General features: G+C 41.0%; 1 protein-coding gene across 9 annotated transcripts in view; it reads right to left on the reverse strand.

Moving 5' to 3' along the window:
• LOC146555311 (filamin-C-like) overlaps nucleotides 1–15018 on the reverse strand; it is a 60617-nt gene that overhangs the window by 38726 nt on the left and 6873 nt on the right. For all 9 annotated transcript variants that reach the window (XM_085252876.1, XM_085252873.1, XM_085252874.1 and 6 more), the window contains exons 2-8: nucleotides 6879–7127; nucleotides 4905–5002; nucleotides 3039–3189; nucleotides 1733–1851; nucleotides 1569–1646; nucleotides 761–926; nucleotides 269–469 (exon numbers count right to left, since the gene is read on the reverse strand). In XM_085252876.1, the coding sequence (XP_085109002.1) occupies nucleotides 269–469; nucleotides 761–926; nucleotides 1569–1646; nucleotides 1733–1851; nucleotides 3039–3189; nucleotides 4905–5002; nucleotides 6879–7127 (1062 nt within the window). The remainder of the gene's footprint in view (nucleotides 1–268; nucleotides 470–760; nucleotides 927–1568; nucleotides 1647–1732; nucleotides 1852–3038; nucleotides 3190–4904; nucleotides 5003–6878; nucleotides 7128–15018) is intronic.

Consider the following 15018-nt stretch of genomic DNA (forward strand, 5'->3'; position numbering starts at 1 on the left):
CTGTGCTGGTGAATGTATTACAATAAGAGACAGGGTCAGTTAAATGTTTAAAATAAATATTGTAAATATTTAAGTTGACTATATTAAATGAATGAAATAAAAATATATCTGCAGATTTAAAGAATTACATATAAGATAGGACTTTAGGACAAAATTGTGGTTTTCATTTTAAATCACTGAAGGAACTGCCTAGCACCTAGAATGCAGGAAAGAGTTAGAAAGGTCAGTTTGTAGTGTTGTAGACATAAAGTAAATGTTAATAGCCCACCTTCGGAGATGTGGACAGTGAAAGGACTTCTGGGAATCTGCTGCCCAGCAAAAGTCACACAGACGACATGAGGTCCCTCCAGGACAGGGACATAGGTGCACCGAAATACACTGTCGCCTCTGTTCTCCAGGACAATCTCCACTGTATCCCTGCGGCCATTTGAGTCCACAATGATGACGCCCACATCTCCAGCACCCGCTCCTGGTGTACGGACAGAGAATAACAAGACCTTTAAACAATGGAGGAGGAATGTGACAGTCACTGGAACAGTATCAGACAATGAAGGTCATCTGCAGGAAATATAGCAGTGGATACCCAGAGCTAATGGAAATATAGAGTCAGAGTCCCTCCGAGAGACCACAAAATGTTTTTGTGCATAATTTTGGTTTTAATTTGTTCTTTCAAGAGTAATGATGGAAGAAAAACTTTTCATCAATTTTCTTTTATTAAGGGAATGTAGCTCAGACAAACTAACAATACAATGAGACTTACCTGCAGTGTAAATATCAAAGTATGTAGGTTTGTTGGCCACATTTCCCGTTGGCTGCAGTCCCAGCCCGCGGGCCTGAACTCTGGTTGGGTCGCCGCCCATGGCTTTTGAAACATTTACAATGAAGGGGCTTCTGTCGATGTCCTGACCAGCAAACAACACCTTTACCTGAGTGGAAGAGGACCGCAAAGGCCTGTTAGGTTCACAAACATAAATTTGTGTTTCCATGAATTAAACAAAAGCTAAGACAAAGGAACCAGGAAACATTCAGAACCTGTCAAAAGGACAACACAAGAAACAGCTCCTTTATCCACACATGATCCATGTGAGTTATACATGTCATTGGTTCAGTATTCCCCAATCAGGGGTATAAGCATCACAGGGAGTTCTTCTGCAGAAAGATTAGCTCAAACATAAACATTAAAAAAATTACAGAGACCAAAATTGAGCAGACATCACCAGTTAAAGTTAAAAGGAACTGATAAATGGTAGCAAATAGATATGCATACATGATTAAAAGTGATAATTAATGGTGAAAGAGAATGCAGTTATTGATGAGTCAGTGAACAGTTATGCTAATGATTGTGGATGATGACATTTATTTGTATTTGTATTTATTTATCTTAAATGGTAAAGTCATCCTTGTCCAATGTAAATGGGTTCCCCTTCAAACATGAAGGGCTCTGGGTCCATGTTATAGGCTGTGCAGGTCCATCAGATGAAGAACGTTGGGAACCATGGCCCTGTATTTCTGATCAATAACATAAGAACCACTGTACTTCTTTCAGCCTTACAGTGAGAGCTTCTTACTTTATGAAGCCCCTCCACTTTGGGCAGGTAGACCACAGAGTAGGTTCGGTTCTTGTCGTTGTTGGGGATGACTCGGGCCTGATGGAGACAGAAATGATGCAGCATAATCTCAGTTATATTTAACTTTTGTGTCCTTTTAAATTAATGTGAGGGTGTGTTTGCACCTCTTCTGTGTGTCCCTCTGGATCCTCCACATAAACTAGAACTTCTCCCAGTCCAGCCTCCACCGTCTCCACCAGGAACTCTGCTGGTTTCAGAACCATGTTACCTCGAGGCTCGATACCTGCAAACACAGCGATCACACGTAACTTTATTGTTTGAAGTAATGAATGGAAATGTTTGTGAAAGTCCTCCGATAGCATCGAACTACGTAAATGGCGACATAGTTTTTCAGATGTGGTATTACCGTGTTAATAACAGAAGCTACAATAAAGTTGACTGTTTCTGGATTTAGGGCCGTAATGTGCTGATGTCGATAACATATTTAGAAAACTTGTTTTAATTCAGCTAACAGTACAAATAAAATTGCTATTTGAGCATGATTTCAGTTTAAATGTGCATCTGCATTTATTAAACATTTTAATATTCTGGAAATTTAGCAATGATTTTTTTCCACTTCAGTGTTTCATCTATGAAACAAAAAAAGGAGTTAAATAAGCCCAAAGACATCCTCAGATTAGATACTTTTGTTAGGATGCCTGGGTCGTTGACCCAGGGTGTTTGAGTTTATGTTATTATTTATACTTTCTAGTTTTTGGTTTCTTTGAGTTCCGTCTTATGGCTTATGTCTCCCCTATCACCTGCATCCCCTTGTCTAGTTCGCGTCTATGTGTATCTTAAGTTCCTATATCCCCGTGTTCAGTCAGTGTTTGTGTCTGCCCTGTTCCCACGTCTCTGTTCCCTTTGTAGTGCCTGCATGTGAGTCTGTGTCTTTGTTCAGTCTGTGTTATGTGTTTCCTGTTTTACTTTGAAGGTCTCTGTCTTATCTCAGTGTGTTCAGGTTACGCTTCTTTGGTCTCGTCAGTTCTAATTTGTCCCAGCTGTGTTTCCCTCCTGTTACTCATTCCCTGATTGCTCCCTCTGTGTATTTAAGCCCTGTGTTTCTTAGTGTCTGTGTCGCAATCTACCGTTTATTTTGCTGTGTGTTTTGTCAATCCGCCGGTGTGAGTTTATTTTTGACCTTTTTTCCCCAGTTATGTTATGTTTGAGTTCAGCATTAAAGCTGTTTTGGTTTAAGTTCTGTCTCCGGAGTCTGCACCTTGGGTCCTATTCCTGTCTGCACACAGCCACACCTAACAACTTTGTTTTGAGTAATGAGACAAATATCTAAATGATTGATGGAATTTTGAGGTATTACAATACGTTTTTTGTACAATCCCAATGAATCGATTCTACCAGAAATTTTTCTAAAACCTCAATAAAACTTGAAGTTTGATTAATGAACTTTGTTCCTGTGCATTTTCCACTCACCTGGTCCGTAGGCCTTAGCCCTCTTGGGGTGTAGCGATTTGGCCCTCAAGGGGGCACCGGGCTTCAGTTTGGCTTTAGGGAACTGAGACAGGTAGGTCATCACAGAGTGCTCATCCACATTAGGATCGACGATCTCCTCAGGAGCAATCACCTGGAGAGGAAGGACAAGACGAAAATTGCATCAGCTCAACACACAGCAGCCACACACTCAAGCTTTATCGAACTGGAACTACATGTCCTTGCTAACGGTTCTCCTGTATGACTGGTAAGGTAAGTTTTCCATTTACTGACGATTTCTTCAGAAGTTTAAAAACCTTCAAGGAAAATTGTTTTGCAGCTAGAAATTTGTTTTCTCATATTATGCTTAACATCTCCTGATTTAGTTGCAGTTTTATTTCTTTGCTTTGCTTTTAAGTTGGAACTATGTTAAATGGACTGGTCCTTTTATAGCAATGTTCTACTCTAGCAATGTAGCTTGCTATCGCCAGTGTGTGAATGTGTGTATGAATGGGTGAATGACTGAATGTAGTGTGAAGCGCTTTGGGGTCCTATGGACTAGAAAAGCGCTATACAAATGCAGGCCATTTACCATTTACCATTTACTCGAACTCAGCATTCAAAGCACTTTTCACAACAAGTTATAATAATTTACGTCTTTAAGCATTTTTTTACTAACCCAGAAACACACATACACACACACACAATAGAGGCGCTTAGGATCGAACCACCGACCTTCTGATTAGGGGATGCCCTGCTCTTTCTCGTGAAGCTCAGAGTGGTAGGACATAAATTAGCTGATGAGCTTGTGAACATGTCAGTAAACCTGTTACAATCAATACATTTCCAGCTGCAAATACTTATTTAAAAAATAACAGCTGGAAACTTAAAAACGATTTCATTTTGCCAGAAACACATCAGATGGCCTCGATAAAGACGTCTCTAATCTCCAACAGCTGAAGTGAGTGAGTTCATAAGAGATTGAGGGAGTCGAGTCCAAAATCCTCCATGGAAGAGAAACTGGAGGGAAATCAAAATGAATGGTTTCATCTGATCAGAAAATCTGTTTTTTAATTACATAAATAACAAAAGAACAGAACACGTGAGGGGTCGGTGAAATGGTAAACAGCTGCTTGCTCAGCGAAGGAGAGTGAGAAGACGTCTGAAATCTCAGAGGAAAACCGCCTGAATCAACCTGAGAACAGTGCAAAGAGTTTTATCATTATTGTCATCGTTATGTGTTTTTTCCACTTAAGCGCTCCTTACCAAATCATTTCCCTCTAATTTCTTGTGAAAACATTTATACATTATTCCTCTCTTTACAAGTTCTGACTAAAAAATTTCTGCGTTTCTCATTTAAATGACTCTGGCAGTTGAATTTTATGATTAAACTTTCTGGGAAATTAGAGAGGCTTAATTCACCTCCGACCTGCAGAAATTAGGCAGCAGCTGAACTCAGACTCTGACTTCGTGCCTCAGACTACTGAGTGAACAATCGCTTTGACTCATCTGCTCTGCTGCTAATTTAAACTGCAGCCTGCTCACATCTCTGCAGGCTGAAAATAGAGTCGAGCGTGTGAATCATCCACATGGATCATGGCTCAACCACGACTGCTATTTCTGAAGTTCAATTTAATCGTAACAAATATATCCTCTGAGCCTGAATTCAAAGGAACCACAAAGCTCACCGGCAGATATAAACAGCATACAGGTCAACTTATCCCTGATTCATCCATGTTCAGTGAAGCAGAGGCTTTTATTTTGTAGCTGTTTCCTAGATTTTGGCTCTGATTTTCTCATTAATCAGTAAGAAGAAACTCAGAGAACAGACACTGAATGTGTTGCAGTCCGTGCGCAGGTAGGTGTTACCTGTGGCACTCCCAGCCAATCGTCAGCCTGTTGCATGGCTTCCCGGGCGTTCTCCACTGGCTGACTGGGATCCCATGTTTCCCAGTCGGGACACAGACCTGAAGGCAGCACAGACAGAGAGGTTTCATTATGTACAGGAGACTAGTCTGTCCTGCAGGACGACGTTCAGTCTGAGTCGCCTCTGCTGCAGAACATCCGATGAGCTCCTGCTTAACAGTTTGCAGAGAAAATATTTCAAAATAAGATTTATTTTTCCTTGATTTGTGTAGCGAGTTCCTTTTTGTTCAAGCTTTAGAAACTCAGAACATGTCTGACACGAGTTCATTTCCATAAGAGACAAAGTTTGGGAGTTAATATCAAACTAACATGAAAAAAACTACATATTCGATTTATGCCACATATTAAATTATGAACATAAAAATATGTGATATGGGCTCTTTATGGACTTTGACTACAGAGTACTTTATAATTAAAAGACACTTTGACTACTTCTGTTTCATGTGCACAATTTTCTCTAACTCGCATATGCTTCACTGTGAAATTACAGAATATTCTTGAGAAAACAAACAAATGTCTAAAATTTGTTGTAATTATGTCTGTATTTTATATTTATAAATGGATGAACGGGTTTACTTTGTAATCTAGGAGAAACCAGCTTTGTAATGAAACTGTAGGTTTAGTTATTACAGGTTTTATTTTGATTGAGCCGGTTTACTCGTTTCAGTTCTTGTTGGTTTTACATACAAACAGAGGCAGCAGACGCTCATCATCAAACCTCGTCGAGGGTCAGACTTACAGAGTCAAAGTAACAAGATCTTCTCAACATTTCTATTTTAATGCACTTTGAATTATTTGTAAATATTTTCACAGTTAAGTGCTGACTATGAACTGGAAATGGAGGAGGTGTTGCAGTTAGTTAATGCAGGTCTGTTATACGGAAATATTAAAGATAAAAGTTTCCGATGATGAAAGAGAAAAAGAAAAAGCATTTATGAAACTGGAGCAGAAAACATGAATAAAATATGTGACTGTTATTAAACATAAAACAGGAGGATTCTTCTGTTAGACCTTAATCAGAGAGAAATGATGATGAAAACAAAAAATATGGAACAATATGTTCAGCCAGTTTCTTGTAATCAGCCCTGAGCACACACACTTTGTCCTCATAAATTACTTGAACACATTTCCACAAAGGTAACGAGCCTCTGGCTGCATAATAAGCTTCACAAACTCAAAAATGAGATCAGAAAATATCCGGCACACCTCACCCTGGACTGAAAAACTCAAAATTAGCTGAACGTTAAAGCTGATGAGTTATACATATTTGTCCTTCGCTGCTCTCTGATGAGGATCAGAGCAGAAACTGCAGATTTCAGCTGCTGCTTGTTTCCTGAAGCTGCTGACATGAAGCAGAAACACAGAAACACTCTGAGCCTGAAGCTGATAAGAGGATTAACTCCTCCTCCTCCCCAAGTGTGCTGTACAAACTTCCATGTGAAGATTTCAACTTTTCCTGCAAAGTCAAGACATTTTTACAGCCTGACTCCAGGTTAGTGGGGCTGGATCAGTTCCAGAGCGAAGCACTCAGCCGATGACCAAACCCTCCAGACATCGATACAGGAAGTTAAATATCAGGTTTTCTAGAGAAAACTTTGACACAGGAACAAATCGATAGTTTAGATTTAGCAGCTGCTTCACATCAGCTCACAGATTATTTAAGCACATGTTCACTTTAACTGACAGTTTGACGGCTTCAGGGAAAGTTTTTATTTGACAGCGTCTATATTTTCCTGGAAGCTTTCCTCAGCTTCCAGGAAAACAGCAGCCGCTTTTCTTTAAATCACAGGAACGTTTTAAAGAAAACCAAACTCAGTCAGCTTCCTGTCTTAAAACATTTAAACTACTTTTACTGATCATTTTTAACTTAAACATCAGCGTCTCTGCACACTGTGTGCAGTGTCAGCGGGATCCTACCGGGGGCGCAGTTGTCCACCAGAGCTCCCAGCGCCTTGCCGTCCCTCCAGTCTCGGTGGAAGTTGGTGATGGGGAGCTGGGGCACCTTGTTCTGGATCCAGCCCAGCAGACGCTGTTTAGGAGTCAGTTTCTTGGCGTCTTCGTCATCCTCGTCCTCCCACATGGGCATGGAGATGGAGTAGTGGAGGATCAGGGTCCAGATAAGACCCAGGATCAGCTTCAGATTCCCATCCACGATGGCTTTGGAGTCTGAAATAAATACAGAGTCATTCAGGTGTTTTAATGTGAGTGTCTTTCCAGGATTGAGTGCTCTAGCAAATCCACCCTGACGTCAGACTGAGCAACAAAACCAAGAACTACATGTCAGACTCTACAAGCATCAGTTAGCAGGTTAAAAGTCAAAGTTCATGACAGCACAATTAGAAAAAGACTAACAGGTATGGCTGTTTAGAAGGGCTGCAGAGCTCAGAGAGCTGTGCATGAATGAATGCTGCAAACCTCAATGAACTAAGGCATGGCTGTGAAAAAGAGTGGACTAAAAATCCCCCGCAGAGATGAGACGGACTGATGAAGTCACACAGGAACCATCAGTGCAACTTACTGCTGCTGAAATATGAGATGGACTTAGTTTCATTAATTAAATAAAGACACGGTGTAATGTGTCATGGTTGTTTTTTCTTATGAGGTTGTTTTTAACTTTCTTTGTATCATGACTGTAGATGATTATATTTTTATACTTTTACGTGCGCTGTTGTGGTATTTTGATTCTGTGACGTGTGGAGCATCAGTGAACAGATGTTAACAGCTGGTTTTGATTAATTTAAAGTCACGTTCAGCTGAATTTGATTTCCAACATTTCGTGACCCAGTTTCCTGTTCTGCCAAAGAGTGCCAAAATAAAAGTTCACGTCTGCTCTCTGTTTATCTTTCAGACATCAGGAGACTTATTTTTTTCTGTCATCGTGCAGAAAAGTTTCATCCATCGACAGCAGCGAGCAGCATGATGTCATGCAGCCCCCGCTCTGAGGAATGAGGTCAGTTTAAATAGGAAACACATGCGCGCACACACACACACACACACACACACACACACACACACACACACACACACACACACACACACACACACACACACACACTAACAGGAATCTGATGGAGGACACCCTCAGACACATTTCTCCTGCTCTGCTGAACACTGCTGTTGTTTTCTGTCACACACCTGAATTCTCAAGTGAATTTGCTTTCTTTCTATATTGAGGTCAGCTTGGCATGTGAACATGTCGTCTTTAAAACAGCAGAAAACCTTGTGTTTCCCCCTGAGTGTTGTTAAAATTTCTGAAGGCCTACCCAATCAGGAGGCGAGGAAACCAACTTCTAAACACACAGCTGGAGTTTCACTCACGCTTTGGCTGTTTTCAGCGCCTTTAACTTCACATTACCACATACAAGCAACACGAACACTGCCTGCCAGCTTATTTTGATGATGTGAGCTTTATAGATAATTGGGTAACTTTCTGAGGGAAACCTGGTCTTGTTAGGAGAGATGGTATCCGTCCCACATTGGATGGAGCAGCTTTCATTTCTAGAAATCTGGTCAAATTTATTAAAACCACCAAAACGTGACTATCCAGAGTTTGGACCAGGAAACAGAGTTGCAGTCTTACACGCCTCTATGCAGCTTCTCTCCTGTTATCCCCCCAAGGCCCCATCGCCTGTGTCAGCGCCCAAAGAGACAAACTAAAGACCAACTAGTAATAATGACTTAATGAACTTCTTCACAAATAAAATTTTAACTATTAGAGAAAGAAATATTCATAATCCTCGCACAGATGTAACACTATTTATTTAGTCTTTTACTCCAATTAATCTTTCTGAGTTAACTTCAGTAATTACTTCTCCAAACCATCGTGTCTTTTTGACCCCATTCCTACAAAACTGCTCAAAGAAGTCCTGCCATTAATTAATGCTTCAATCTTAAATATGATCGGCCTATCTCTAATAATTGGCTATGTACCACAGGCCTTCAAGCTGGCAGTATTTAAACCTTTACTTAAAAAGCCAGCACTTGGCTAGGGATGGGTACCCTGACATAAACGGTAGTAACCAGACCGAAAAGCAGCGCACATTTCGGTGCTTTATTTCGGTGCTTTTTTTTTCCTGAGCTGTGATACACTTTAGATTCTAGCCGATCATTTTACGTTTCCGAGGATAGTAGGCGGGTCCAGGTACGTACGTTCTTTTAGAGCAGAGCTACAGATTAAAAATGCCCAAGGCGAAGCGGTCAAAAGTCTGGCTGTACTTCACAGCAAAATATGCAAACTCAGCAGCCTGCAACAAGTGCTTTAAGCTGATACTGTGATACTGTCAAAGGAGGTAACACCTCAAATCCGATGAAACACCTGGCGACGCATAGCGTTTTTTTTTTTAAAAGCCGAGAAATGCGCCGTATTTGATAGCTTGCTGCGAGACCTCACACCGAGCACATCTATTGCGGGTGTGGTGCCTGTTATCGGACCCGGAGTTAGCATCATCCCCCAAAAACCCAAAGAGGAGAGTCCTGGCCCCTAGCCCTGCCAGTGTAGCAGAAATGATGACGGATGATGATGGCAGCAGCAGCCGTTCTTCTCTGCGTGAGTAGCTTAATGTTGTTCGTGTGTAATTTACGTTGAGTAGGCTAACCACGTTATTACATTAATGCATGTAAGGTGAACTAGCAAACATCATCATAGCTACATGCGGCTGTCCTCTTGTTTGATGGCAGATACTCCCTTCACCCTGGCCAAAAAGGCTAAAATGACCAAAGAAAAAGTGGAAAACAGTTAAACATGAGAGGTTTTGGACAAAGTTTGTGTTTGTCCATTGTTTAAGCACTGCTTCCAGCCAAGAGTGATACCATATATGCCCCATAGCTGCAGAAAAGGCTAACATTGTTATCTTTTTACAAAAAACAGCTGAACATGAGAGGTTTTTGGACCAATTTTGTGCTCTCCATTCTTTAAGCACTGGTTTGAGCACCGTTTAAGCACCGGCACCGTTTCAAAAGTACCGGTTTGGCACCGGTATCGGATAAAACCAAAACGATACCCATCCCTACACTTGGCCCAGCTGTATTAGCTAATTACAGGCCTCCAACCTTCCTTTTATCTCAAAAATCCTTGAAAGAGTAGTTGTCAAACAGCTAACAGATCATCTGCAGAGCAATGGCTTATCCGAAGAGTTTCAGTCAGGTTTCAGAGCTCATAGCAGCACAGAAACAGCTTTAGTGAAGGTTACAAATGATCTTCTTAAGGCCTCTGACCAGAGTTGGCAAAAGTAAAGACATTCTGTACTTAAGCAGAAGTACAGGTACTACTGTTAGAAACACACCACAAAAAGGTGAAGTACTGATTTAACTTTACTTCTATACTTAATTAAAAGTAAAAAAGTAAGAAAGTATAAGCAGATCTTTGGAAGACATTTCTATGTCTTGCACAATGCTAACTGAACCTTGTGCTATATCAACATAATGATAAAATAATGTCAGTAGATGGGAATACAAACTTTAATCTAACTTTTTTAATCCTAATTATTTTCAGTTTGAACTGGAAGAAAAAGAAGGAAAAAATAAATAAATCTATATTTCTGTTGCCTGCATTGTAGAGGGTGACTTTACCTCTAAACAGGTACAGTCAATGTGTACATTCAGGGGTTCAAGTGGATTCAGGTGTGTGTGTGTGTGGGGGGGGGGGTGACGACGATATGACGATTTCTACTGAGTGCTAAAGTTGGTATGAAGGTGGAATTCAGTGAATGAGTCTCTGCTACACTTGATGTAAAGTTACTCTGACCATGAAACCACAGCCACTGTGCACCAGTCACACACTGTCATTAGGTCAAAAAAATTAATCTAATTAATTAGTGACTTTATAATTAATTAATCTCGAATAATCGCATTTAATCACACAAGAAAATTTGTCCAAGAGTGCTTTTTTTTTTTTTTTTTTTAATTGAAAAGGGTTTTAGTGGGTGACAGAATCAAATAATAGACATGGACATGTATTGTAACTCAACCTCTTTTAATTTCTGGAAGAAAAAAAAGGATTTAACTCAATCCAAAACAGAGAAACCTAACATCCCTGTTCAAAATTGGGCAGACTTAACAATAAAGTGCCATTTTAAGTACATTTTCAAAATTGTATTGTCTTACAATAATAATAATAAAAATGTCAACATAAAGTGCAGGTTTTCTTCTTAAAAAAGATAAGGCAGAAACATAAAAGGTTATTTCAACAGCTTCACCTTTAAACTCTAAGTAACCTTATTTTGTACATTAGGTTAAAACAGTGTGATCATTGAACATTTTAGTGCAAAACATAACAAACCCACTGGACTCACAATACCTCCATGGTTATTTACTGTCCGTCTTCTTCAGCCAGTTACTTAGACAAACTAGTCTGTTCACATTTTCTGAGCTGAAGGTAGCTTTCTTTTTTGTTACTGTGACCTGCAACTGAGAACAGTCTCTCACATCTGACAGAAGTGGCAGGACTAATCAAATACTTGCAGGACAGACAGCTGTGGGTGGGTCCCTGCTCGACTGGACCACCACTGCAGCGGGCAGTCTGTCTTGCTGATGGTGGATTCTGCTCTGTACAAACTCAGGGCCCTGTTACACAGGGCTTCCTCATCTGAATCAGAGTCTGAAAACAACGAAGAGAAGAGGAGGCTCTTTGTCTTTGCTGGCTCCTTTGTGGTGGCATCTTTACACTGTTCCTGCAGCGGCCTCAAGGCTGGTCCAAACCTCTTTTCGCTCTCCCCTTGCAAGACACTCTAAATCCTTAAAGCATGGGTCAAGCACAGTCGCTCTGATGTGTGCCTCAGTGTATTCAGTATACCAGGAAATTGTGCATTGACAAAAGTTCCCCTTTGCTTGGAATACAAATTGCAATTAAATGCATTATTTTTTTGAATGTGTTATTTGTTCAAAAAAAAAAAAGAATAGCAATTAACGTGTTAAATTCCCACCCCTACTTTAAATCCATCACAGTGCAGAAAACTAACCTATTTATCCTGCACTAACCTGCAGAGGATTTCAAATAACACAGTTTGTCTGCCTCAGTTTGTTTAGCAGCATGTTTCACAATATGAAAAAACATAATTTCACATGTACAGACCTGATATCTGATTTTAAAAAAACGAAGACTAGATGCTGAAGTACCACAAACACACAGCTTATGGACACCTGCAGTGGTTGTGGTAACCCCCACCCCCCACCCCACACACAAAAAAACACTGTCCCACTTTAACCTGTGACTTTGGCATAGTCATCTCTTTTTATGCCACATCTCCTGGAGATTAATAAGTGAACAGGATTTCCTTTCATGTGTTTGACGTGAGGAACTGATGTGAGTGATGACATAATAACTCCCCTCAAATGTGTTATGGCAAAAGTAATTAGTCTGCTTTGGAAATTTAAGGAGTAGAAAGTACAGATATTTGTTTAAAAAGAGTAAAATTAAAAAGTATTCAAAAAAAAAACTCAATGTAAGGTCCTGACTCTGCCCAAATAAAGATATTTTATATTAAGTTATATTAAGGTTTAAACTGACATTAAGTTAAGTCTAATGAAAATAAGTTTTCTTTAATATCTTCCTGCTGGAAATGATTGAAACACGACTCTGCATGTCTGAAACCACAGCAGCCTCTGTAAGGCAGATAAATTGTTCTGTGTCTCCTGGGATTAATGTTATTTTAAAGTGAGATTAAGGTTAGTTTAAGGTTAAGCCTGAAGGAAATAAATCTCAGTGTGATGTCCTCTGAGGTGATGGAAACACCACTGCGTCTGTTCCCAGTCGTTAAATCATATTTTCCTTCTCTGAGCTCAGATGACCTTTCTTCACCCCTCAGGAAACTCGGAGCCCAGAGATTAGCCCGGTCCGGTGTCCAGAGAGGAAATGTGTTTGGAGTGTCGCTGTAATCTTTCCCCAGGAAACAGGAGCTGCTGCAGCAGTTGGCCTGGCCTTCCCTGCCTGATAAACACAGTTTATTCTGCGATCATTTAAATAGTTTATGGTGAAGCACAGAAATAAATATCAGCTCATATTCAGACATGATCGTCACCACTGATTCTTATTTCCTGTGGCTGGAAGGCTTTCTGGAAAATGTGAATGTGTGTTCAAAAAAAGTGATTTATAATTTGGAGAAGGTGGGTTTGAGCTACACGTGCTCTGAGCGCCGCGTCCTGTAAACAGAAGCTGAGTCGAGGTGAGTTTTCTGTAAAAACCCCCAAAGGCTCTAAAATCAGGACTCTGCCAGCCGCACAACAACTCATCTGTTCGTTAATGTCCGACAGCCACGCTCGCCGGTCGTCATTGGTTACCAAACAAACAGGCCACCTAGAAACAATGGAGTCCTGATAGAAAGCCTGCAGCGTGAGAGGAAAACAGCCCCCCCGTCACCTCCTCCATCACCTCCTCCTCCTCCAGAACAAGCTCGAGGGTGACGGAGAAGCTGTGTAATGTGACATTTAGAAAGAAAGGCTTTATGAGCTGCAGAGTGGAGAGAGGAAGACATGGAGGGAGGGTGGAAAAAGCAAAGAACGAGGATGACGATGTAGGGAAAGAATTAAAGAGGAGGGTCTGAGCTCTGCAGGAGTCCAACAACAGGAAGTTAAAACAAGTTGCCAGCCAATCCTCCGGCTACCTGCTGACATGGCGTCCAGTCTGCTGTCGCTCTTTATCTGCACGTTTTTAAAACGCAGCCCTGAGAATAGAGTCACTGCTGTAAACTCCACTCTGTGACTATGAGAGGAAGATCACCTACGCTTGGACTCACCAATGTCCACAGTCTGCTTTTACAGGTGGTTTAACCACCAGCCTGACATCACCGCGTCCTCTTCCTCTCTGAAGAGTGAAAGTTACTCATCCTTTCATCGGATTCCTGTCAAGCTCAATTTGAAAAAGGAGAGTTAAACAATCCAAGATCAGGAGAAAGTCTGAATGTCTCCATCACTGGTTTAACTGGAAGCAGACTGGTGTCAGACAGTCTGAGGCCAGGCTTCCTTTGAGCCCTCACAGTGTGACCTCAGTAAACTGAAGGTGGTTTAAAAGGACAAATGAGGTCGTGACAGACTGATGGAGTGCAGATAGTTTGTGTGAGCACCCGTCCAAGGCGCAGGCTGGTACGCTGATGTTCACGTCTGTGTGGGAGGATTTCTACTATCTGCTGAGCTGCAGTCACACAGAGGTCAAAGCGAGGTCACGCCTGCAATACGAAGGCAGACGAAACAAAGAAAACCTCAATCTTCAACATTCAAACTGAGAAAAGGGACTTTTAAAGGCTCTGTATATTTTTCACAGTGAATATCAACAAAGCTTCAAACACTCTCAGATTACAAATTTCTTTTCACGACCATCACCACGTCATCTTGACTCAGGCTGATACCCCTCCCCCCCAAACAAAAAAACAAACAAACAAAAGAAAAACAAAATCAGGCAGTGCTGTTCACAGTTACTGGGTAGTGTCCCTCAGCACGCTTCCAGAAACTGGCCAATCAGAAGAAGGTTAGCTGTAAAGTGAAAAGAGCTAAAACAGTTTGTTTCCGACAGAGTATGAACTGACGGGCTGCACCGACACGCAGGATCAGATAAAGAAGCACTATTATAACATTTTGAACTGTGAATCATGCAAAGCTGCCCTGGCACAGTATGAAAACAGGCAGCTGGATGTGAGCAGAGCAGGAAAGTATATGTAGGTCGTTTAGTATCGGGGGAAGAAATGAACATGAGGTGAACTCTGACTGCAGGAAGCTGAATTTAACATAACATAAAGTAGATTTTACCCTTTTTAGTGCATTTAAGCAATTCGCAGTCTGATTTTACTCGTGAAGCATTTTAAACACTACAGGAAGGAGTGTTTTTTCAAAATAAAAGCCTGAAAAATATTTTTGGACTGCCTTTTGAGTGGGTCACTTTTGTAAAAGCTCTTCATGAAGCTGAAGTTTACAAGAAGAAACAGAACAACAGCCTGCTGTCACACAAACATCCACCCCGAGCACCTGCTGGATGGAGCGAAGATAGAGCTCATTCAGTCACTGATCAGCTGCTCCCGAACTTCACTGGAAGCTCAAACCTGATTTCTGTCTGAGCAGATGGACGGCAGCT

This window comes from Mchenga conophoros, linkage group LG17, assembly GCF_057382185.1.
Source record: "Mchenga conophoros isolate Kocher_MC1m ecotype Shallow Benthic linkage group LG17, M_conophoros_male_GT1.1, whole genome shotgun sequence".
Classification (NCBI taxonomy): Eukaryota; Metazoa; Chordata; class Actinopteri; order Cichliformes; family Cichlidae; genus Mchenga; species Mchenga conophoros.